The 25,032-nt window shown below is 41.2% G+C and overlaps 2 protein-coding genes across 3 annotated transcripts; one reads left to right on the forward strand and one right to left on the reverse strand.

Annotated features, from left to right (window-relative positions):
* Positions 1-251: 251 nt before the first annotated feature.
* Positions 252-3,528, reverse strand: LOC148097143 (gem-associated protein 2-like). 2 transcript variants are annotated; one of them, XM_087833153.1, is made up of 10 exons: positions 3,236-3,528; positions 3,000-3,084; positions 2,264-2,353; positions 2,047-2,106; positions 1,782-1,898; positions 1,315-1,359; positions 1,152-1,220; positions 802-912; positions 581-639; positions 252-391 (listed from the first exon to the last, which is right to left on the reverse strand). In XM_087833153.1, exons 1-10 carry the CDS (start codon positions 3,358-3,360, stop codon positions 352-354), a joined length of 801 nt encoding a protein of 266 aa, XP_087689279.1. In that variant the 5' UTR covers positions 3,361-3,528; the 3' UTR covers positions 252-351. The 2 variants fall into 2 exon arrangements, with proteins under 2 accessions (XP_087689279.1, XP_087689278.1); XM_087833152.1 differs by having other exon boundaries at positions 1,773-1,898.
* A 52-nt stretch (positions 3,529-3,580) lies between these two features.
* On the forward strand, positions 3,581-24,537 carry mia2 (MIA SH3 domain ER export factor 2). The gene is made up of 28 exons (XM_087833155.1): positions 3,581-4,081; positions 4,169-4,302; positions 4,763-4,849; positions 4,976-9,005; positions 9,134-9,370; positions 9,616-9,716; positions 13,258-13,389; positions 13,535-13,556; positions 13,722-13,810; positions 15,734-15,805; positions 16,294-16,404; positions 16,513-16,584; positions 16,712-16,816; positions 16,946-17,068; positions 18,447-18,626; positions 18,764-18,854; positions 19,008-19,075; positions 19,167-19,237; positions 19,328-19,429; positions 19,515-19,611; positions 19,748-19,815; positions 20,117-20,202; positions 20,912-21,025; positions 21,462-21,623; positions 22,317-22,607; positions 22,750-22,799; positions 22,880-23,036; positions 23,124-24,537. Exons 1-28 carry the CDS (start codon positions 3,961-3,963, stop codon positions 23,357-23,359), a joined length of 7,209 nt encoding a protein of 2,402 aa, XP_087689281.1. The 5' UTR covers positions 3,581-3,960; the 3' UTR covers positions 23,360-24,537.
* Positions 24,538-25,032: the final 495 nt, after the last annotated feature.

A 25,032-nucleotide genomic window follows, 5' to 3' on the forward strand; every position in this document is an offset into this window, starting at 1 on the left:
AAATGACCTGGATGACTGAGAACCTGCATACACATGATCAGCAATGATGTCCACACACACACCGTTTTCTTACAAATCACAGATAATAGAAAACTTTTATTTAGAGCTAAATTACACACATATAAACGCACAAAGAAAAGCATAAACCTGTTTGAAAAAAGTAGCCCTGATCCTGCTGCATTTGCTCGTAGTCCCCGCAGTCCTCTGTGCAGGTAACCAAATACCTTACAAATAAAAACAAATGTGTTTTTGTAATCCAGTCTCTTTGTTTTCAACTTGAGCTTTCACCGCAGCCAGACTTAACAATATGATCCTCCATATGTTGGTGAGGTTAAACAGATCAGGTTGGCTTCACTCCTGCTGATCTGCCAGATCATTCTGTTCAAAGTACCTGCAGTAAAAATAAAAGGAAGTAAGTATAACTGCATCCTCTGTACACATCCAGACAGCAATATCATGGTATCATCACCCTGAACAATTTAGACACTGGTGGTAAAAAAACAAACAAACAAACAAAAAAACATTTAAGGGTTTTTTCTTTACACAGAGTTCCATATAAGAAAAATACAGAGAACCTTACCTGGCAACAAGACAGATGAGCAGGTTGAGGGCGGGCAGTTTATCATCTTCCTGGCTGTCCTGTGAAGTCATGCAAGCAGGGAAAAGACTATCAGAGTAAATAAAATCCCATCAAATCTCAACAAAGAACGAGAAAAACATGGCCGGCTGTGGCCGTTTCAAGCATGGAGTGATAGCACATAGAGATAGTGCTTTACAGGAGATGGTAGGATTGTGGCCTACCAGCGTGCTGCGGAGCTGGGCGCATCTCCGGGCGAGCTGTCTGATGGATGAGTGAGCTTCAGGCAACAGAGGCTTTTCCAAGCAGGCCAATAAAGCATACAACCAGCGCCCCTGGAACAAGAAGATAGACTGCAAACTCAAGTATTTCACAATAACTGCAGCCAATAAACCATCACCTTCTATATCTGAAACATAAGGCAGAAGCTGAAGGAATGTTTGGTTTCATGATATCTGTGCAGAATGCATTCATAGTCAGCTCATATCTATCTTGAATGCAACACAGGATGACTATAAATGCGTGTGGAGTTCGGAACCAGCATAAAAATGTGGTGCTAACACATCAAACTCACCAACTGTGGAACAAATTCTCGTTCCTCGAACCAGCCGATGAGGATTTCCAACACCATCAGCACTGTGGACTGTAGACAGGTGGGGAAACACAAACACACACATCTTCTAATCAGGCTTTGACTGGTTTAGAACATCTTGAATGTCTATAGAGGGATCGTTTACCTGGTTTAGCCTGCTGATGATGCTTAGGAAGGGAGGGAACCCCATCTGAACAGACAGAGAGATGCTGAGGTAAATAGAGCAGTACACATTTTGGATCTGAAAAGTAATGCTGATGCTGAAGTGCTTTCACTCTAAATAAAAACACTTCCGTTTACATAGAAATCTGTGGAAAAATAGCCCACAACTCCCTGATGACTCAGTCACTAGTTTCAGCTCACACTGAATACAACATGAAGTGATTTTTTATTTTATTTTTGGCATTATTAGGAAGATTTTCAATCACAGGTTGTTACTTGTAAGTGTGTGGTTTCAGGTCCAGTTTCAGTGCTCAGTTGGAGGCTTTGCGACAAAACCTCATTAACCAATGGGTGATAGATGTGACCGACAACTTCTTTACTGTCAAAAAATCTTACAGATTGTATTCATGATGACACAAAACATTGAGATCTAGCCATTACATATATAACCTTGCTATAGTCCAGTGCTGGCTCTGGTTCTGCATCTGTGTGGGAGGATGAAGTGCCCAGATAGACCTTCTCTCCTAAACAAAACCTCTTCCAACCCTCCTCATCCGTTAGCTTTGGCTGTAACATACAAATACGAGCATACATAAAATTTTAATATAAATTCTGTTTTTAAGTTTGCCTCTTGGAGAAAGACAAAGTATTTATTTGGTTATTAGAGGAAAGCATTGCATGCTGAAGCATTAAAATTTACACATTATCACATTACCATCAGCACGTTGTCATCTAGAGTCTGGCTGGTCCAGTGTTTCCTGTGCCTTGTGATACTCTAAAGGAAAAAAAATGTTGTAAATGTAAACAAAAGTTCAGAAATTGTCAAATATCCATTTATACAAATTTGTGCGGATTTGGACCTACAAAAAGTTTTAGTGAATTCTGTTAAGCTGTGCTATTGTATAATATCATAACAGCAAAAAGGCTCTTACCTGTCTGACTTCAGAGAAATTGCTGACTTGTTGTTGTTGCCATCTTAGACTTGGGGAGAAACCCACTGGAGCAGCATGACACCCTGCCACCTAAAAACCAGAAAACAACCCAAAAAAAATGTAACTGAGAAATAATCAGAACAGATGAAGCATTACTGAAATGTATTTTGTTTTATTTTGTATAGCATCTTCTTTTCTTTGCTAAATGAACTTCTGTATACTGTTTACATGATCAACGTAAAAATTGAACGCAGCACAACATTTTTCAGAGCCTATCATTCATTTCTAACTGTGCAGTGAAAACTATGAAAAGATATTTAGAAAGATTCATACAGATGTGCTCAGAAGTTTCCATCCACTCATCGTGGGTATGAATGTTTTGACCCTTTGTGGATTACAGAAAATCAAAAGTAAATTAAAACTTGTGCACCCAATTCTTGTTTTTCAAGGTTATTGAAGTGAATGCGTTAAAATCATTCCATCCTGAAAAAATGAAAAATTCAAAGAAATCATTTAAAAGCCCAACATTATGAGGACATTCACGCCCATGATGAGTGGGACTGACTGCTCACATCAAGGTAAAAATACTTGAAATACTTAGATTTGCAGACACCACAGAGTAACAAAGCTAATGAACCCTCTCACTATCAGGGTCAGGGCTTTGTAATTTCCTTTCATTTGTCATACATCTGCAGCATCAACCGGTCTCAATACATTTGCTTCTCAGTTTACTCACAGATGCATTCACGGTTTGCTTCTTCCTTAGTTTTTTGGGGTCAATCTGAGCGACCACCACCTCTGGGCACAATGAAGCCTCCAGCCTGTCCAAAAGGAAAAAAGTTCATTGAAGCAGCCCGACCACCTCAACTAATACATTAACACATCAAAGAGACAACAGGCAAAGAGAATCTAGGAGTTAATTACACGCGAGCATTAATAAGAGGTGTGTTCTTCAGGTTGCGATGCACTTACTGGACCTGTCGGAGGTACTCCTGGGGGTTTCTCGGCGGTCCGCTCAGGTCCAGGTTGCCCACGGTACCGGATCCACACTCCACGGGCAGCAGTCTCGGCATTAACTCCTCCGCGTCTGACTTCATTGTGACTGAATGTGTAAGCGCGGCTAGCTTTTAGCTAAATGAAGCAGTCAAGCTCAATTAAAAATACGGACTCGCAACGGACCAAAACACTAAACTTTTACCAAGAGTAAACACAACCAGACTAGACCGCCATCTCTCTCGCAAAACAAACGCATAGTGATGACGTCGTCTTTGTGCGCGCGTTTGCCTTGTTGCCACAGCAACAGACCAGAGCTGTCAGTCCTGGAGAAAGGTCGAAAATAATGGAATGGGTCTGTTTTAAATTGCCATGGCGTTTTCCCGGAACCCCGTTTATGTGTGTACGCATTAAAATCTCAATTAAATGTCAATTAAAGCAATTTTCCATTAATATCAAGTCTTCTAATGAAATAGAAACCTTTGACCAGCGAGCTGATAATATTCGGTATTGCAAGCAGGCCTGAGATGTTAATGATTATCCCCATGCTGGCCTTATATCTTATCTCAGCTGTTTCATTTTGTATTGAGTCTTCAAAAGGCAGCAGCTCAGAGGCAATGTTCACTTGCCAGCACAACGGGAGTTATTTCCACCCCACTATGGACATTTACTACTAATAGCCTCCAGTTAAAAGTCAGATAATCATGGCTATTTTTCAGGCCTCTAGGTTCCTGTGGTCACTGGGTGCAGTTTTAGTGATTTTACCCCACTTAAATATCGGATTATTGTCTGACTACAAGATCTGCGGAGACTCTGAGTGTCAAAGTAAGTCCAAAATCTCCTGATAACTCCTTAAATTAATGACGATAGTGATGGTCACCTCACCCCTGTGTTCTATTGTTATGTGTGTAGGCCTCCTAAGCAGAGTGCAGGCTATAAGGGACCACCGTGGTAAGGACTGTCGTTTCCTGAGCTTCAGGCAAGGAGACACAATCTTTGTTTACCACAAATTGACTGGAAAGAGGAATGACCTATGGGCAGGCAGTGTATGTGTCATATATCAATCTTTTTTCCCTTTCTGAACTTCCCTAAATGTTCCTTCATGTCAGGTTCTCACTTAGAGACAGGCAGAAGGAAAACCTAAGCCTCTGACCTCTGCACTGTAGTACTGTGAGGTTTGGGCCAGTGTGCTGCCAGGGTGTTTCCCTAGGATGAAAGGGCAACCTCAAATTAATCAGTACAAACTTGTGTGATGACCTTTATCCTTGGATTGATGGTATTGGTCTTTTCCAGAATAACAGTGCCCCCATTCTCTGTGCAAAGGGAGAATGAATTATTTGATTATTATAAAAGATTATGTTTGCAGTCATCACCAATGCAGAAACAACAAATGACAGAATATTTTTAAAGAATGATCTATTATGACAAATGTTGAGATTTCTGTGTTTCTTCAAGGTAGAAAGAAGAAAAATGCTGACAGCTCCTTTGTTTCCTTTTTTATTTCAGATTGACAAAGAGTTTGGATATTTTCCAAAGGATGCAGTGCAAGAAGAAGAGGTTCATACTACTGTGGAGAAAGTAGTGGAAACACAGGTAATTTCATCATTCATATGTAAACAAACTTTAAGTATTAAAAAGTATTGTCAGTATTATTCTTATTTCTAATTTTTCTTCCTAGTGTCCTTTCTTAAAAATTAATATTTTGCCCTTTTTTTGTAGAAATCTGATTTCTTCTGCATGAATGAGTTTGGCTCCACTTATCTGGATATGGATGATGATGATGATGATTATATTGATCAGAAAATCCAAATCCTGGAGCCAGAAACCACACAAAAAATTACCCAAAGCACTGATGACACGAACGCTGAAAGCCACTTAACAACCTCAGACTCCCCAGTTTCTGTACAGGAAGAAGAAGAACAAGAAGAAGAGGATCAGAATAAAAATGTTGGTGGTTCCGGAGCTGGGTTTCAAGAGGAGACACATGAGATTCCTGTGGTTCCTAATGAACAAGGTGGGTCTCCCTCCTCTTCCTGGCTTGGTTCTTCAGTGACAGGATGGTTAGGTCTGGGTAAAGAGGACCAACCGGACAGTGTGGCTGAAGGGGAGATAGAAGATAAGAGGGAAGACACTCAGTCTGAAACGCTCACATCCTCTGTGACAGGATGGCTAGGCTTCGGAGGAAATGGAAAACCTGACAATGGCAAAGAAAGTGTGAAACTTGAAGAAGAAACTGCTGAATCGTTAACTTCAACCATGACTGGGTGGCTCAGCTTTGGAGGTGGAAGCAAAAGTGAGACAGAAGAGGAACAAGAAGCAGATGAAGACAAAGAACCCACAGAGAAATTCAGGAGCAGGAGGATGTCCTTGGACCTTGAAGGCAGCCAGTTGCAGGAAGAGGAGAAGAAAGAGATGGGGACTTTAGGTTGGCTGGGGAATGGGCTGTCAAGCACGCTGGGGTTTGGCTTGACCAGTCAGGAGTCAGGACAGGAGAAGGAGGAGAAGGTGCAGGCTAATTCTTGGTTAAACATGGAGATTGGAGGTATTCTAGGTTTCAGGAAAGATAAAGTTGGAGATGAAGAAAACAAAGAAAGTGAATCTAAGGAGGCAGAAATAGTCACAACTTTAGAGCAACCAACAGGATTGCAGAATGTGGATCACAGTGAATCAGAGGAGGAAATTATTAAGACAAGCAATAATTTAAAGGAGGTGGAAGAACTGTCAAAAGACCAAAATATCCCATCTACAGATCCACTTAATGGTCAGAGTGTTGATAGCAACACAGATATTTCAGACAGTGGGATAAACAGCGATTTCCATGAAGAGGCTGAACCCACAGTTGATAACAAAGATATTTCTCCTGAAAGGAAGTTTGAAGAAGAATCTCAGGTTTTAGCAGAATTACCCCCCAGTAAAGATGATGATGACAATATAGAAAAAAGCCAAATAAATGAGGAGAGATCTGCAGAAAGGGAAGGTGAAGACGCTGTGATTCACAAACCAATTGGAAATGAACATATGGATGATAGCAGGGAGTCAGGAGAGGAAGAAAGAAAAACTCCAAGTGCTATCAGTCAGGATTCAACACCACCATCTGAAACACCATCTGAAAGCATTTTGGGCCCTGATCACGTTTCAGTGGATTTAAAGTCTATGCTGGTCAAGGAAGATGAAAAAGACCAGATGGAGAACAAGAAATCAGAAAGTGAGGAGGAGGAAGGGGCAGAAATCACAAATCAAAGTGATAACACAGAAGAACCCACAGAAATGTCTCTTAAAATCACCAGGGGTGACAATAATAAAGGAGAAGTCAGTAATGAGGATGCAGATTTACCTGAAACTCAGACTGAGGAGCTGAACGGTGATGTAGAAGACAGTAGCACAGAGAGCCAGCCTCACGTACCGTCATCTGTGGAGAAACACGATCCAGTTCCAGCTGAGAATGAAAGTTTTACTCCTTGTAGTGCTGAAACAAATGATGACAATTCAGATACAATAGCTCTTTTTGATAATAACACAGAAGCAGAGACAGTTCATGGGGAGTTAGAGCTGGAGGGAGAAACTCTGAGCTCACAGGAATTTGATTCACAGCATAACCCTGGTAGAAGCACTCAAACTATCCCAAAGGATAGAGGAACAAGTGCACCAACCACAGATCAGACCTCCGTGTCTCCAGTGATGGAGCATGTTAACAATGAAAGCGACAGTGATGCAGGCAAGCTAAAGAAAATTGTTGAAGACAACATAAATGAGTCCCAGCAGGTTAAAACAGAGATAGAAGCATCAGGCACTAAAGAAGATGATTTAAATGAAAATGACTTCAAGTCAGTGATCAGCTCTGAATTAGAGGCTGGAAAAGAGGAGGAGTCAAAGGATGGGGGGAATCAAGGGGTGATGAAGGTGGAGGATAACGGGGAACTGGAGGATTTAAAGGAGATAAAAGAGCAAAAGGGAGATGAGAAGGAGAGTAATGAGGCAGAAGTGGAGAGCATGCAGGGAGAGGTGGAAGACCTAAAGGAGGCTAACAAACAGTTGAATGCAGAGGAGGAAAAACACCCCAAGGTGGAGGAGTTAGTGGAAGAAGAGGAACTGGTGGGTCTAGAGGGAAAAGAGAAGAAAGAAGGTGAAAGGGAAAAGGTGAAAGAGCAAAAGGAAGATGAGGAAGAAAAGGAGTCTAATGAGGCAGAAGTGGAGAGTATGCAGGGGGAGATGGGAGAGCTAAAGGAGGATAGAAAACAGCTGCAGATGGAAGAGTTACCAGAGAAGGAAAAAGAGGCCAAGGTGGAGATGTTACAGAGGGAAGAAGAACTGGAGGGTGTACAGGAAAAAGAGAAGAAAGATGAAGAAGGAAAAACAGTGCAGTCTTCTTATTATGAGGCAAAGATCCCGAGCACCATGAACACACAAGAGACAGAAACCTATGACAAAAATGCACAAGGTGAGAATGGCTCAGGATCATCTTTCACTGAAATAGTCACACAGGTTGAAAGCCACCAAGATGTGGAAGGAAGAAATGGGGAGGATGGAGAGAAAAAACAAGCCAAGGCAGAGGAGCTAAAGTTTGAAGAAACTGACCGAGCAGAGGTTGAAGAAGTGCATCAAGAGGAGAATGAGGTGGATGACAGCTTTAAATGTTCAAATGAGCTTTGCCCTCAAGTGCATGAAGAAAAAGCTGGAAGTGGTTTAGAGGAAGGAGGTGAAGGAGCAATACAAACAGAGAAGCTAAAGGATCAAGCAAACACACCAGGAGAGAGGCAGATGATAGACTCGGATGAAGAAACAGCAAATAACACTTCAGAGGAGGCAGAAAGCACTCATGCATTAGGACCGGAAGATAAAACGGAGTCTGGAGACACTGAAAGTAGCAGCAAAGCAACACAACAGTTAAACTCCGATCAACAGACGCACACAGAGAAGGCTGCTGTTGTAGTGGAGGATAAAGACACTGATATAAAAATGAGGGAAAATGTTGGTAATGGTAGTGAATCCTGGCATGAGGGAGGAAGGGAGCCTTCAGCCCCACATAGTGACCCTGCTAAAAGTCAGTCTGTGACATCTGAGCAAACTGCCCCAAGTGTGTCTGATGATGCGTCCTCACATCCACCTACTGATCAGAGTGGGGAGACGGCAGAGAGTAAAACCAGTGGAGCTTTTGGTCTTTTAAAAAACCCCTTTGGTGTTTTCAGCCAGAAATCTACCACCGAATCCGACGGGTCCGCCGAACCAGCCCAGAGCTTCAGTACTAGTCCAGGTGAGGCGTTGCACTCGCAAGACTCTTTAACTCCTGAACAAGAACCAGATTCCACCACTCACCACCTTGAAGTTGTGCGCAAAGACTCTCCCACTATCACAGAGCAGCCACAGCTTCATCCTTCCTCTGTTGAGATGACAAGAACTCTCTCCAAACATTACAAAAACCTGCTAGCTCACATGGGTGCAGATGAGACAGCTATTTCGCTAGAGCTTTTTGGGCGACACAAGCTTCAGTTTTTGGATTACATTTTATCCAATTCAGACACCATGTTGTACAAACCTGATGAGGAGGATGAATCTATATTGTCAGATGTAGAGAGACTTCTGTATCATCACAAGGAGACGCTGATTGCTCCTAGCCTGACACTCACTGATGCACTGCAGGAGGACAAAGAAAAGACCCGAATGCTTATGGCGCTTCAAAAACTGGAAACACTGTTGGGAAGAGTGAGACAGACTTTCAACACAAGACAGACCAACGACCGTAATCATCAAGGTAGTTTTTGTCAACATTGCCTCCTACTGGCTTCCTCATGGCCAGTACTAATGAGATTTAATTCAGTCTTTTAAATTCAGGCATGGTTTTGAATTGCATCTGTACATGTGTTTCCCTGTCAAATGCAGCCGAGGCCAGCTGTGTTGGTGTCTCTTGTTCAAATCATAGAAAAAATAAGAAAGCGAACACTGAGGAAGAGTCGAAGACGACACAAGATCCATCCATCCAGAGAGATGACTGGATGATAATGAAAGAAGGCAATAACCAAGTGGGTGGTGGTGTAGGAAAAGATGAGATAAGAGGAAAAAAACTCGAAGAAGCATCCCTTCCTCATGTTCAGCCAGGATCACCAGAGATGCTGAAAGGTATGGATAACCCAGGTATCCATTAATCAAGAAGAGTTTAAAATATTATTAAAAATCTTAAGCAAAAGCTACTCGACCTACTCCGTCCTCGTCCTCACTTCACATAACCCCAAAAACCGGATGGCCAAACAAATATTTTCTTTTCATTTTTTACAGTAATGTGTCACATTAAAAGATAGATATTTTTTGAGCATCATAAAAGAGATGTATGTTAAACAGCAGTATGTGTGTTACTTTAACTGCAGGAGTTATGAAGCAAATTCTGGACTTCGTTTATCAGATGGCTGAAGACTCTTACGCCCACACTTGTGCAGCGAGGGAGCTCCTCATATGGCTTACTGTGCAGGTACGCTGTGCCAGTTTCTGAGGATTTATAATCTGCAGAAACAGAAACCACTTTTTTGTCATTTGATTTCCAAATATACCGTTTTGCTTTAATCTACAGAGATTAGTGTTGTGTATGTTGAGAGGGATTCTTCAGTTCATGCCAGAGATTAATCCACAATGGCGATGATGGGGGGCTGAGGTCAAAGCAGGGTGCATGCTGCCTAGCCAGAAATATTTTTTCTGATCTAGTTTTAACATGCTTTGTCCAATAGCTTTTGATTTGTGGCTAATCGTGGCCTTGATCATGTTGTACAGGAAACTTTGGGGTCCTGCTGGGTGCAGAATTGATCATAGCATGGGCTGCTATGATAAATTCTATGAAGGTGAGATGTTATTGTAACATCTTATCTTCATTCTATGAATGTTTTGCGAGTTACAAGTCCTAAAACTTTACAGCCACTCAAAGTGTCACAATCTAATTCAAAATCTTGTTTTGTTTTGTATGCTGTTTTCCTGTAATGAAATTTAAGAGCTTAAATATAATAGGTTTATCAGTTTCTATAGCAAAAAAACATTAGTGCTTTGCATATTCCATGTGTTTTCTGATCATTCGCTAGGGCAACTTTCAAGCCTCAAAATAGGTTATAGCATAACCTACATTTTGATACCAGGATCATCTTCTAGCCATGATTCCTGATATGTCAGAATAATTCTCTAATATAGTCATATCACTTGACCCGCCTCTGTGTTTGCATGCCTGTATTAAAGGTGTTAAAGTTATAGTACAAAAAATATATATGAGAGGCACTAAAAATAACCCTCTGCTCTGTCAGTGTGGCATTTTGTGGTGCCTGGTTCTTTAAGATATTACTCTGGTGACATGCTGAGCTGACTCTCCCTCTGGCATTTAGCTTTGCTTGCGTCTCAGCTGTCAAGCTGGCTAGGTTCCTTAAACATTACTCACATTTGGGTCTGTGACACTCTGGACTCACACACCTGTGAAGACAAACTGTCTCTCATGTTTTGAAAGGTGAAAGTGGTTTCAGATGGAGGCCAGACTGGTGAGTATAAGAAATACTGGATGGCTGTCAGACTGTTTTAATTCACATGGAAAAGACAGAAAAATATAGTAATTGTTTGAGAAATGTCATATATCTCGTATGAACAGCTCCCCTAGTTATCTCATTAATTCAGTAAAATAGAGCATTTTTATTTTGTTCTGTTAATGCTTTACGACTCCATACTTTCCTACGTGGGTCATAATGGTTTCTCTTTCTTTTTCATATGGGAAGTCTTTACCTTCACCTGTTTCCTAATTTGTCATTGGCCTAAGGCCGAGCACGCGACACGTTGACAAATACCCGTTCGATGCAAATGTTTTACTTTTTCTTTAAATGAAAATTATCAAAATAATGATAATACAGGTGTCATTTTGGTAACACCTGTTTCCCCTGGTGTCACTTTGAAAGCGCTCCGATATGCCAGTGTGGCATCTTACAATTGGTGACGTTGCGACTGAACCATTTTCACCAGCGGGGGTGTGCAATCATCCGTGTGAACTTGTGAGGACACGAAACAGCGTGCACGTGATGCATTATACTATACATGCTATGTTTATATTATTTTATATTTTCAGATTTTATTTGATGTTTGGAGTGTTTACAATGGTTGTACAGCTGTACAGTAGTTTTCGTACTACTCCCTACGACGTCCAGCAGGACGTGGTATAGTCCTAAGCGTCAGTGTTGTGGATAGGATGTGAAACCGCCGCTGACCCGCTTCACAGCTCTAGTTTTTTAACGGTGTAAATATAAAAAAATTTAAGTTTAAAAATACGTCAGATGAAATAATTTGGACATGGCAGAGAATCCGGCGAGTGACCAGTCGGGCATCAAAGCGGCCGACTTCCAGGCGACGGCAGAGGCTTACTACAGTATCGCCGTGGAGAAAGTGAAGGATGTACGTTATGTGGCAGGTTTCGTTAGCAATTCCCAATTAGCCGAGATAATGTAACGGGCTTCCATGTAACAGTCATGTTTTTGTATTTTTCGGTACTAGCTACAGCTCTTGGTGTTGTCCATCTCATTATGAAGTAAGAGTATGACCTGCTGTCAGGATTATTCTTCGTGTTTTCAAAGGTGTTTAATTGCTCAAACAGTTAGCTGGTAATAGTTAGCTGGCTAGTTGTCAGTAACAGCGCTGTCTTGTCAGGCAGATATTTTTCCACATTTGTCTGTAGTAGAATGATATAACTATTAACACTGCGACCTATTTAATGTGGTCAAAACCTGGGTAACTGTACATAAACCCATCTTCTAAAGACCAGCTGTTTGGTAGTATTTTGTTTAGCAGTTTGACAGATTGCTTTCAGGAAGCCCAAATCCTGGTCCTGAAAACCAAGAACCTTATTAGAAAATATTGACCTTTCTCTGTCAGTCCGGTGCATCATAAATGTATAATATATTTGTATATTCAAATTTATTGGATATGCATCAGTGAATGTACCGTCAGATGATAAACAAATGCATGGTCACGCTTTAACACCATTGCATATATACAAAAACATATATATGCAGTATTTGCCACTCAGATTTTTCTCTGGAGTGCTGTCCTGGTATATTTGTGATTTATTTTAATTTTTTCATCAGTCTGGGGCCTTGTTGTGATCAGTTTACCATTGGTGAATCTTAATGCTCTTATTCTCAAAGTTTAGTCACTGCTCATCATTTATCACTGGACCTTCTATCCTTTGGTACCCTGTCAGTGGGCTGGTTTCGTCATTGTTGTGAGACTCTCACCTTTGTTTGACACACTCATACTCCACCTTCTTGAAATGCAGCTGGTAATGGTACTACTAATTTTGTGCCACTGACAGCAGGAGAGGTCAATCTAACCAGGAGTTTGAGTCTGTGCACTCTATCCCCGCTTTCCTTTTAGTCTCATTTTAGTTCTTCTCTTCAGGATCTGGAAAGGAGGTGTGGCATATTTCTAATCAGCAACATTAACAACACCTCAGCCCATTGTGCTGGTACTCTACAAAAGCCATTAGAGCTCAGTTGCTGGTATGGCTCTTCTTACTGAGATGCCTCTTCTTGGTTTGATTCCTTCCTCCAAAAAACACTGCACACACAATTTCTTTACTCTTACACTCACTTGACCGTACTACTTATTAACAAACATGGTTAGTTTAAGTTCTTTATTTGCTTCTTTAATCAAAAAAACTGTCTTTTAAATGGCATCTCTCTTTTTGTCAAGGTGTGTGACCACGAAAAGTTCTACTGAGCGAAAGTTGATACTTGCTGCATTATTATTTGGCACATAGTATATAGTACAATTTATTAATATATTTAAGAAGGCACGGGTCTGTCTCCACACTGGTTTGGGCAGATGGGCTGTATTTTGCCCATGTTCAAGAGGCAGTCATATTTACTCAAGGACAGAAAAGCTAATGTCCTTGAGCATCAGTAGAACATCAGGTTTTTATTCCCGGACTCACATATCCTATCTAAAAACACACACAGGTTCTAACAGGAACTGGTCATTATTTTCTCTTTTCTCAGGTGGTATCGTCTCTGCCCGATGACTTAAGACCTGGGCCAGACCTGTATGGTGTACCATGGGAACCTATCATTGTCTCTGGCCTGTTGGGCTTGATGACAGTTCTGTTGTTCACCTGTAGATGTTACAGCTCTGTGAGTGCACAGCCATGCATATTCACTTCAACATCATAAATATTTTTTGCCACCTAAGATCGTTTGATAAGTATGGCTTCTATTTGAACTGTCGGACCTGTCACTAAGCACAGTTTTTTTTTCCATTTTTTTTATTTCCTCACAGATAAAAAGCAGAATTTATCGACGTAAGTTCTCACTTCCTCTTCCTGAGTCTCATTTTATGGACACGTTTAACATTATCACTGATAGTTTTTCTTCTCCTTGACCTGTGAATGTTAACAAATAAACCACTTCTTTCTTTTTTTGTAAATGACACAAACTAAATCTGAATTTTTTTGGCTGTTTTTCAGGTAGAGAGCTGGGGATGGCAGAACAGGTTGCACAGCTACTGGATGAGAAATCCAAAGTCCTTGAGAATCTGAGTCAGTGTCAACAAGAGGTTAGTAGTTATGCCAGTGCTGTCTAGACACAGATCTGGTCTCACACAATAATGTGAGGTCAGAGATTTTTTTGATATACAGTGGGGCAAAAAAGTATTTAGTCAGCCACCGATTGTGCAAGTTCCCCCACTTAAAATGATGACAGAGGTCAGTAATTTGCACCAGAGGTACACTTCAACTGTGAGAGACAGAATGTGAAAAAAAAATCCATGAATTCACATGGTAGGATTTGTAAAGAATTTATTCGTAAATCAGGGTGGAAAATAAGTATTTGGTCACCTCAAACAAGGAAAATCCCTGGCTCTCACAGACCTGTAACGTCTTCTGTAAGAAGCTTTTCTGTCCCCCACTCGTTACCTGTATGAATGGCACCTGTTTGACCTCATCATCTGTATAAAAGACACCTGTCCACAGCCTCAACCAGTCAGACTCCAAACTCCGCCATGGCCAAGACCAAAGAGCTTTCGAAGGACACCAGGAAAAGAATTGTAGACCTGCACCAGACTGGGAAGAGTGAATCTACAATAGGCAAGCAGCTTGGTGTGAAAAAATCAACTGTGGGAGCAATCATCAGAAAATGGAAGACATACAAGACCACTGATAATCTCCCTCGATCTGGGGCTCCACGCAAGATCTCATCCCGTGGGGTCAAAATGATCATGAGAACGGTGAGCAAAGATCCCAGAACCACACGGGGGGACCTGGTGAATGACCTGCAGAGAGCTGGGACCAAAGTAACAAAGGTCACCATCAGTAACACACTACAACGGCAGGGAATCAAATCCCGCAGTGCCAGACGTGTTCCGCTGCTGAAGCCAGTGCATGTCCAGGCCCGTCTGAAGTTTGCCAGAGAGCACATGGATGATACAGCAGAGGATTGGGAGAATGTCATGTGGTCAGATGAAACCAAAGTAGAACTTTTTGGTATAAACTCAACTCGTCGTGTTTGGAGGAAGAAGAATACTGAGTTGCATCCCAAGAACACCATACCTACTGTGAAGCATGGGGGTGGAAACATCATGCTATGGGGCTGTTTTTCTGCCAAGGGGACAGGACGACTGATCCGTGTTAAGGACAGAATGAATGGGGCCAAGTATCGTGAGATTTTGAGCCAAAACCTCCTTCCATCAGTGAGAACTTTGAAGATGAAACGAGGCTGGGTCTTCCAACATGACAATGATCCAAAACACACCGCCCGGGCAACAAAGGAGTGGCTCCGTAAGAAGCATTTGAAAGTCCTGGAGTGGCCTAGCCAGTCTCCAGACCTCAACCCCATAGAAAATCTGTGGCGGGAGTTGAAAGTCCGTGTTGCTCGGCGACAGCCCCAAAACATCACTGCTCTTGAGAAGATCTGCATGGAGGAATGGGCCAAAATACCAGCTACTGTGTGTGCAAACCTGGTAAAGACCTATAGTAAACGTTTGACCTCTGTTATTGCCAACAAAGGTTATGTTACAAAGTATTGAGTTGTATTTTTGTTATTGACCAAATACTTATTTTCCACCCTGATTTACGAATAAATTCTTTACAAATCCTACCATGTGAATTCATGGATTTTTTTTTCACATTCTGTCTCTCACAGTTGAAGTGTACCTCTGGTGCAAATTACTGACCTCTGTCATCATTTTAAGTGGGGGAACTTGCACAATCGGTGGCTGACTAAATACTTTTTTGCCCCACTGTGTGTGTGTGTGTGTATATATATATGTGTATATATATATATATATATATATATATATATATATATATATATATATATATATATATCCTATAGATTTCAGATAATTTGGATTACAAGCTTTCTAAGGTGATATATACAAAGCAGAGAGGTTTACTTACTGAGCATTTGTAGGTGATCAGAAATGTAATGTAATTTTTGATGATATCATGCATGATGTACTGAGAAATTTATTCATCTACAGTATGACAACCTTGAGAGTTCACTGAGGGACAGCGGTGTCTTGGCTCAGACTCAGAAGACAGAACAACTGGAGGTAAGGCAGAGAAAAGTATGGAAACCATTCTTGGTGTAAAGAAAACCTACTTGAATGCTCCTTAATGAATATGGCTCACAGTCTTCATGTCTGGTACACTGCTACGCTCCCACGAGCCTCATCTGTGTGAACAGAGACATATGTCCTATTGTTTGTTCAGTTGAACAAGCTTGTATTTTTTTATTTGCTTTCAAAGTCCCTACAAAGAGTTTTTTGAGCGAGTGGTAATGTATAGTGAGGTTTAGCATATTACAAAAAGAATAATAATAACATCATTATTATTATTATTGATGTACACAATGAAGTACAGCCACTGCCGTGTAATTGTTGACACAGACTTGCAGAACTAGTCAAAATGTAGAATATTTACACTGCTTCACCTCAGATCTGTAATGACATTATTTGTCATGTCTTTACAACCCTTACTCATGTTACTGTGTCCCAGTTTTACAGCTACTTGAAGTAGTTTTCTGATCTTGTTGTCTTAGGTCAAAGCCAGACAGTTGGAGCACTCCAAACAAGAGTTGGAGAGGGATCTGCAACAGCTAAAGGATCAACTGGACCAGCAAAGGGAGCACAGGATAGAACAAGAAAGGAGGGTAGGTGCACACACTAACAGAAGTACTGTGGAAGCCTAGTTGGCAATCCTGAGTGAGAAGCTGTAGAATTCATTACTGAATGAAAGTTGTTTTGGTTTCTCTATCCAGATAGCAGTCCTCGAGGACAGCATGAAATCCCTTGAAGATGAAACTAAAGACTTTCAGTCACAGGAAGAGCAGGTGCAGTATTCCAAACCTGTCACATTTGCACTTTTGCCTGTCTGTTCGCTTTCCTCTGTTGGTGCTTCTTTTCCACCTCTTCTCTGTTCCACTAGGTTTTATAATATTTCTGTCTGTCCTTCTCTAGGCGCAGACCACTTTGAAAGTGTACAGCATGAACAGTGACAGACTACAGAGGAACCTGGAAACAGCTGGAGAGGAGAATGTAGTGCTAAAGGAGAGCAATGCTCATGTACGATGGACACACACACAAAAAAAACTGGCAGTAAACGAAATAGTTTTTCCAAGATGGGTGCACAAGATTGTTGGCTTACCTCCCCCCCCCCCCCCCCCCCCCCCCCCCTAACTCTTTTCTCCACAGTTGAGGCAGCAAGTGGAGGGATGGGCAGAGAGAGTGAGTGAATTGGAGGCAGAGATGAAAAGGTGTGAGGTTGCTTACAGCGGGATGATGCAGGATGTGGCCACCAAGGATGAACGTATAATGGTATGATTTATTCTAAGGTTAAGTTCTGTGAAGCAGCCCATAAAAATGATCAATTTTAAATTTGGCCAGTCTTCCTTTGAGGTCATCTTTTTGGAAATGCCTGAGTTGCTACCAGCTCAACTTTTATTTTTATATTGTTCAGTCCTTTTAGTCCTTTTCAGGTCTGCCTCTGTGTGAAAACAGACACCCTTTAACTCTGTTTATATTTCGGGGAGGTAGACAAAGTTGCAAGTAGGGTGCTGAGTTTAGATTTTGTTTGTGTGGCCAAAAAATAAAGAACACTGGCACAAATCACAGTTCACAAAATTTCCACCGAACGTTCTTAGGACAAAGGTAAATTGCCTCTATTGAGGTAATGGTGGATGATTAATCTGATTGTAATCTCAGTTTTAATTTAGGTTTCAGATTACTCCTTAGCATTTGTTTTTCTCTTTTTTTGTCTGGTGTTGTAAATCAAGACTGTTTCTTTCATTTACACTGTAGCACTTACAGACCTCCTTAAAAGTTCCACCTCACTTGCTGACTGTAAAAAGATTCTTCAGTTCATAAGATCTATGTAGAAGTATTATCAGTTATTACTTTTTTTTTCTCCCCAGATTGCTGTGGGTGTCCCACTGTTTGCTTTCAGTAGTCGTGACTGGTCACCGTCAGCTTTGTATCGTTATCTCTATGGCTGGTTAACTGTTTCCCTAGGTGCCAAAGCCCGGCTCTATCTTTGCCCCCGTTTTCTGGTCAATGCTTGACTCACTATCAGATAAATGTGTGATTTTGTGAAATGAATGAGTAACTGTGCCAGTTGTGTTCAAGGGTTTTAATTTTGTTTTTTTGGAGGGCAATAGTCAAGCAGCGTTGCAGTGAGCATGCTCCTGGTTGTACTTCTAATCGGTCTTCAGGCTTGGAAACTAGAGACTGTTTAACCAAAAAGTGCTGCGTTGTAATTGACGAGCCAACTCTCAGCACCAACAACAATTCTCTGCATAGAAGTTGGGTCAGTTTGAAACAGAAGCCGTTTGCTCTGCTCTTTTTCCCACGTCTTTCTTTCTGTTTGCTTTTCTTCACAAGAGAGCAAACAGAGGAAAGAAAAGAGGATCAGCGCACACAATGTTAGTGGCCATAATAGGACTTCCAGGGAGTGAACTGAAAACAGCAGCAATGCTAGAAGCTGCCTGGACTTCTATGAAAACACGATCTTAAGGGCAAAAACAGACATTTTTACATTTCTGATTTTATGTTTTGTTTTGTTTTTTGCTTTTAACTATATTAAATCAGGTCTCAACTACTGTCATGTCTCCAGAAAATGGCAGAATGACAGAAAATATATTAAAATGGTTCAGTGAGAATATAATTAACTGTCAGAAAAAAATCTGTTTCCTTCTAGTCCTTAACAGATCGGCTGCTGAGGTTGAAAGGCTGGGATTCAGAGCTGGAGGAAGAGGAAGGAGGAGAAAAGGAGACAGCCAATGGTACGCCAGAAAAAGGAGAGAAGAATGGAAGAGGGGACATAACGGACACCCAGGCCCATCTGCAGAAAGTCCAGAAACTTGTTTATGCTGCTAAGGTAGATGGAAACAACCAAGCACATAGTGTTTAGCATTCAAGTTGATGATGTGCTGGCACACAAGAATTATTATTATTTATTTTTTAAATATAATCTCAGTAGAGTTTCCCCTCTAACATGTCTTTATTTTTGCATAGCTGAATGCAGACCTCAAATCCCTAGATGAGGATAAGGACAGAGTATTTGCCAAACTGAACGATGAAATCAAAGCAAAAGAAGACCTGCAATGTAAGTAAACTACAGAACATCTATTTCAATTTACTTATTAACCTTTTCCATATTAATCATATGTGTGAACCATGCTAGAGTCTTGCCATATCCCTGGTAGCGTGCATGTCATGTCTTTTGTTTTTGTTCTTTTTTGCCCCCTCCCCCCTCCAGTGAGCATAGAAGATATGGAGAAAGAGAAACTAACTTTGCAGTCGGACGCCGAGAACTACTCGGATCAGGTAACTGACCTCACCTGTGTGTGACTGTATTTGTTCTATACATGGTCCATATCTGTTTTCCTTTGGATTAAACCTTTTACCTTGTGTTTAGGTCCAACGATTACAACAGAAACTCCAGATTATGACAGAAATGTACCAGGAGAATGAGCTCAAACTGCACAGGTATATGCATATGCAGTAAACGGTTTTATATGAACAAATCTATCTGTAACAATCACATGATGTTAAAACTGTGTCATTAAATATTTGTAGACTTCTGACGGTGGAGGAGAAAGAGCGTCTGCAGAAAGAGGAGAAGTTAAACAAAGCAGACAAAAATATTGCGCTGGCGATGGAGGAACTTAACAACTACAGGTAGCTGAAACACAGTCTGTAGCAGCTCGAAAGCATTTGTTAGTTTTTCGTCCTTACAAACTGTCTCATTTCTGCTTTGCTTCAGGCAACGAGCTGAAGAAATGGAGGAAGAGCTGGAGAAAACCAAACAGTCTTACCAGACTCAGATATCAGCACATGAAAAGAAAGCTCATAATAACTGGGTTAGTAAAACTCGACAAAGATTTGTCAAGTTTCTTTCTGAATTGTTACACTCTTATGTTATAAAGTGAAAAAAACTGTGGTTATACCACTAATTGCCCCTGAAATTCTTGTCTTGTTATGTTTTGGCATTTCCAGGTGGCAGCCCGAGCAGCAGAACGAGAACTGTCAGACTTTAGAAGAGACAACGCTCTCTTCAGACAGAAGTAAGCATGATGTCAGCATTTTGAGTGAAATACTGAGATGATTCCCTCATCTCCATGTTTCTGCAGAGATCTATATTCCAGTATAGTCCTTTTATTGGCTTTGTTTGTGCCTTTTTTAAAAAATAAAAAGTTGTGAACACACATTATAAATGAGCAGTTCTTAAGACTGAAATGTACTGCTACTTTTGTCATGGCAGCTTTTAAATACATTTTCTTTTTAAATATATTATAACAATTGTATTAACATCTCCAGGACCAAAAGTGCTTGCCATGTTTTAACTTTAGGTGTGATTGTTTGCAGACTGACGGATACACAGTTTAAACTGGACGCCCTCGACAAAGACCCGTTTGCCTTGAACAGTCTAGCAAGACCAATGCCTTTCCGAGGTACGTACACACACGCACATATAAATCATTAAAACATGACATGAATCATCAAACCTGAAAGGTCAGTCAGTGGGAAAAAAAGTGTACTTTTCAGTAGAATCCTGCAATGAATTTTATTCTAATCTGGGGCTTAATCCACGTCCGGGACAACTCACAAAAATTTCTCTGAGGACTTAAAGCTGCAAAGGGTATTTTCAAACTGTTTGGATGAAGAACCTTCAGAGGAAGTGAGAAGTCTAGTAGCCACCTTTTAATGCTCTTAAGCCTCCCTGAGCCTGGTTCAGCTGGAGGTTTTCTTCTGTTAAAAAGGTGTTTTTCTTTCCCACTGTCACCAAGTGTTTGCTCATAAGGGGTCTTTGATTGTTGGGGTTTTCTCTGTAGTGTTGTCGGGTCCCTACCTTATAATATAAAGTGTATTCAGGCGACTGTTGTTGTGATTAGGCGCTACATAAATAAAATGGAATTTTATTTATTTATTTATAAATGACAGTTTTGGAATGTGAATCCTAAGAAGTGGCCACCCTGCAAAAATCTCTCTGAAAGTACTATAATTAGAGTTACAGATTAAAATCTCTAGATGTAAATCACTGACTGAAGGTGGTTGGAAAGTTCTAAAAAAGCTGCTTCTTGCCTAAATTGTGGTCGAAGGACTCTGCAGGGCTGCAGATTTCCTTCCATTTGCACTCACCAAACATTCCTTTATTTCCAGCTGAAAGGTCACCGTATGTTCCTTCTCCTCTGGGTCGACCTTCATCGGAAACCAGACCATTTCTCTCACCTCCCACGTTAATGGATGGACCACCTGCTCGACTGTCTCCTAGAGGTAAATGCATTTAAAGGTGCAGCTAGCTGCAGCAAACACATACACGAAGCATGGCCAGATCCTTAGAATGACACACAAACACTACAAATATAAATATACTTGTAATAATTTTATTCTTACATAATTGGGAGAGTACATTTTCTCATTCATACTCATAAATGGTGTAGAAATATGCAGCATGTTGGGGATGACCAGCTGACTATAGCATGACAAGCTGCTGAAGCATTTTGTAGCATGGTCTGTGCATGTTAACAGCAATCTTGAATGCACAAAAGACAACAGAATAGAATATGATGAAATCTGGACTGACTGTCATCACCGTCTCTGGGCGTTTGTTCTGCTTGTTCTCTTTCTTCTTCTGTGCCCCTCTCTCTGTCTGTCACTCTTTTTTTTTTTTTTTTTTTCCATCTTCTTCCAACAATCCTTTCCTGCACAGTGTCTCGTGGTCCAGGGGAGCCCCCAGGAGGCCAGGGGGAGATGGAGCGCAGTGGAGGTCCTCATTCAGACAGCGGCTCAATCTCTCCTACCTGGGAGAGAGATCGCAGAGGACCCCCACCAGGACCCTTACCAGGACCCCCTGGGCCTTTAGGACCTCCAGGTGTGTGTTCATATGTGAGAGAGAAAAAAACTGGAGAGAACCAGACTGTTACAAGTGCCCACACAGCCAACATCTCACAGATTATCAAGACAATGTTTAGCAAACAGAAACGAAAGGCCAAAGTTTCAAAAAATGAGGTCAGTGTAAGTATGAGTAATCCCTGTGAGACCTTAAAATAGCCACATGGAAGCCCCATGTGCACCTATTCAAACCTTTTTTTAAACCTTTTTCTTTTTCTCAGCATCTCCATTAGGTGATAGTAAAACTAAGTTGTCACTGCATGGATGACGTTCCCCTGCAATGGTTCCAGCACTTGCGTATGAAAAGAATGAATGAGTACATGAATACACAAATATGAATAGAAGTTAGTTGATATTCAACATAGTTGTCATGCATATTATTACTGTGTGCATGTGCATCTTGCATTTTAAATAAAATATAAGTATAGTGTGTGTGTGTGGGGCTAAAGCATGTTGATGTTGCATGTGCGTTGTCTTGAAAGCATTTTGAGTTTTTACTCTGGATGCTAAAATTGTCCCTGTGATGAAAGTATTTGTACAACGTATTACTACATTTCTATTTCCAGCTCTTATGTGGTAAACCTCAGACACTCACTCTATCCTCTGTTTTCTGAATGTCACCACAGATTTGTGTAGCAAATATCTTCTTACTATCCATCTCTCTCTTCTTCAGGCTATATGTTTCCAGAACCAGGAGCTCCCATGTACAGAAGACCTCTACCTCCTCCAGGAGCTCTGGGCCTTTTGCCTCCTCCTGACTCTCTCCCTCCTGGCGTCCTTCCCCCCGGTGTCCTCCCACCTGGTGTTCTCCCTCCCGGCGCCCTCCCTCCTGGCATCCTCCCTCCTGGCGTCCTCCCTCCCGGTCCACTCCCTCCTCGTGCCCTTCCTCCCGGTCCACTCCCTCCTGGCCCCCACCATCCTCGGAATGTCCCTCCAGGACCCTCTCACCCTGCAGACATGCCAGGTGAGTTTCTGCTCTCTCTCTCTTTTGACTCTAAATGGGTAAAGTTGGACATGTAAAGAAAAGCAATCCTCCTTAGCATGTGCTGAAATGCACACGTGACCCCCATATTTCTGTTAATTCACTAAATGTTTTATCAATGCAGATTCCTACAGAGAAAACAGCTTTGGACCTGGTGAACAGGACCATAGAGAGGTAAGTATATGCGTCTGGGTGTGAATACTGAGTGTTTATTTGTGGCTCAGCCTCTCTAATCTTTTTCTGTCTTCCAACAGTCCGGTACGGAATGCAGGACTCCCCCTGAAGCAGATCCAAGGATGGGTCCACCAATGGGTCCCATGGATGGTCCCTTTCCTCGCAGAGCCCCTTATGGACCCCCACCTCCTGATTTCTATCCTCCCAGGGGACCTGGGGGACTTCCCATCAGGCCTAGTAGGAACTTTCATCCGTCTTTGCACCTTTAACCATCTCCAGATGTCATTATTGTAAACTTAACCTTTCCATTTTTTCCCCCTTCAGTGTGGGTTCCTCAACCTCCAGGAGTGATGGCCCCTCCTCGATACCATCCTGGTGGAGCTCCCCTTCCTGCTGGTCCTCATCCTCACATGCCCTCCTATGCTCCCAATATGCGACCCCCTTCTCCCGACGGCCACCCACCTTCTTCCATGGGCCCTCCCCCACCTCATCAATCCCTCCCTCCCGCACCACAAAGCCAGTCTCCAGAGAACGCAACCTCACCTGAAGACGCCATTTGAGCCTGACTGAGTTTCTACATCAGCTGTGAGACGAAGAACTTCTGGTTAATGTTTAACGTGGACAGTGTAGGGCAGATTGCTGGTTACCCTTTTTCCCTAAACATCTATTTATTCACCAGAAGGATGTGTTTATTGAATAGTGTTTGCAGGGGAGAACATCCTCCTTCATTGGCCTGTTTTCTTGCTGCTTGTTGTCCAATGACATTATTTCTTACGTCTTTGTTATTCCCTCGCCTGTTTCTCTCACCATTTACATTCTCTATGAGGAAGCTGATGTTAAAGTAAACTCGGCCTGGACTGCTTGTGTCACATGACCCCAAAAACAGCTGCCTGTCGTCTAGTCAGCGTCAGAGGTTTTTGATGGGAATACTTCACCGAGATGAAGGAGAGATTTGAATAATCATAGCATGTCTGTCATGGCAAAAACACAACTAGCCCTGAAATAGCTTTTGTCTGTCATCATCAGTATAATTTAAAAAAAAATGTAGCTGGTTAGCATCTTGTTGTTGGATTTTATGACACTTCAGTCCGAAAACGTTAAGCCTGGTTTTGCCTGCGACTGAGCTGAGTTGATCTTGAACTCAAATGAGACTGCTTTTGGTGAAATGTATCAGAGTTGCATAATTGAATTTCACTGACTTCCCTGTGGGAAGTGGGAGATTTTTCTTCTTATTTCACAGTGAGTGAAGCAGTTGAACAGTGCTTTTGATCATGTTACAGTGACTTTAATATGGCCTAGACTTTGAAAAACGTGGCTTATAATAGCTGCTCATGTTTCCCTGAATAAACAGTCACAGGAGTGAGTTTAATAGACTGACTGGAACAGAGGATACCTTGATGTGAATTTTGTAAAAAGTGATTATTGCTAGATTAATAAAGACTTGAATTGTCAGTGTCATCATATTTACTAATGTAAGTTGTTATGCATACAGCTGTAAAGTCATCAGGAGAAACAAAACATTAGAATGTAACTATTTTTTAATAAATTTAAATTGTTTTAAATTTGACACTTCTGAAATTGCAAAATATACTTTGATTTATTTTAACCATGACTGTATACAACAGTTTATCTCAACGTCTGGTGATTTATCACATGATACATTTCCAGAATATAAAAAAGATGCTCAGAAAAATCTGAAAATAAAGGTTTACTTCTCCAGCTTCAGTCATAATTATACAAATATCTCCCAGTAAATATACAGCTGCCCCGCGATACCACACAGTGATTATTCCACTAATGCAGGGACGTCAATCTCATTTTACATCGATGACCAAATACAAACCACTCTGATCTTAAGTGGACCAAACCGCTGAAATTGATGGTGAAAAGAAGTTCAATTAAATATTGAATCCCTGAGACATCTTAATAGAAAGTTTCTGTCAACATTAAACATGTAAAACTTGAGAAAAAGATCTGCTAGCTCATTACCCAGACTGTCCTATAATTAAAAAGTTTTAATAGGGGGTTAGAACTTTTGTCATTTGTGTATCTTAGTATGAATGAAGTCTTTATCAACTGTAAAACTTAAAATGCATTTAAATGTGTGCTAGTCCTCCGCCGTGGAACTTTGAATCAACATGTTTTGATGCTGTAACTTAATCTGATGGAGCTAGTGCAGCCTATTTTTAATATATTGCTATACAGTATTTGTGTGTACAAATTATTATAATAC

The sequence above is a fragment of the Neolamprologus brichardi genome, chromosome 19 (assembly GCF_056152115.1).
Source record: "Neolamprologus brichardi isolate AB-2024 chromosome 19, ASM5615211v1, whole genome shotgun sequence".
Classification (NCBI taxonomy): Eukaryota; Metazoa; Chordata; class Actinopteri; order Cichliformes; family Cichlidae; genus Neolamprologus; species Neolamprologus brichardi.

Coding starts and splice junctions, on each gene's coding strand:
- LOC148097143 (XM_087833152.1), bottom strand. CDS start 3,360: ATGAAGTCAGACGCGGAGGAGTTAATGCCGAGACTGCTGCCCGTGGAG. Junction 3,085..3,235: donor GAGTACCTCCGACAGGTCCA/GTAAGTGCATCG, acceptor CCTTTTGGACAG/GCTGGAGGCTTCATTGTGCC. Junction 640..801: donor CCCAGCTCCGCAGCACGCTG/GTAGGCCACAAT, acceptor ATGACTTCACAG/GACAGCCAGGAAGATGATAA.
- mia2 (XM_087833155.1), top strand. CDS start 3,961: ATGGCTATTTTTCAGGCCTCTAGGTTCCTGTGGTCACTGGGTGCAGTT. Junction 22,608..22,749: donor TCACCCTGCAGACATGCCAG/GTGAGTTTCTGC, acceptor TTATCAATGCAG/ATTCCTACAGAGAAAACAGC. Junction 23,037..23,123: donor GGGACTTCCCATCAGGCCTA/GTAGGAACTTTC, acceptor TTCCCCCTTCAG/TGTGGGTTCCTCAACCTCCA.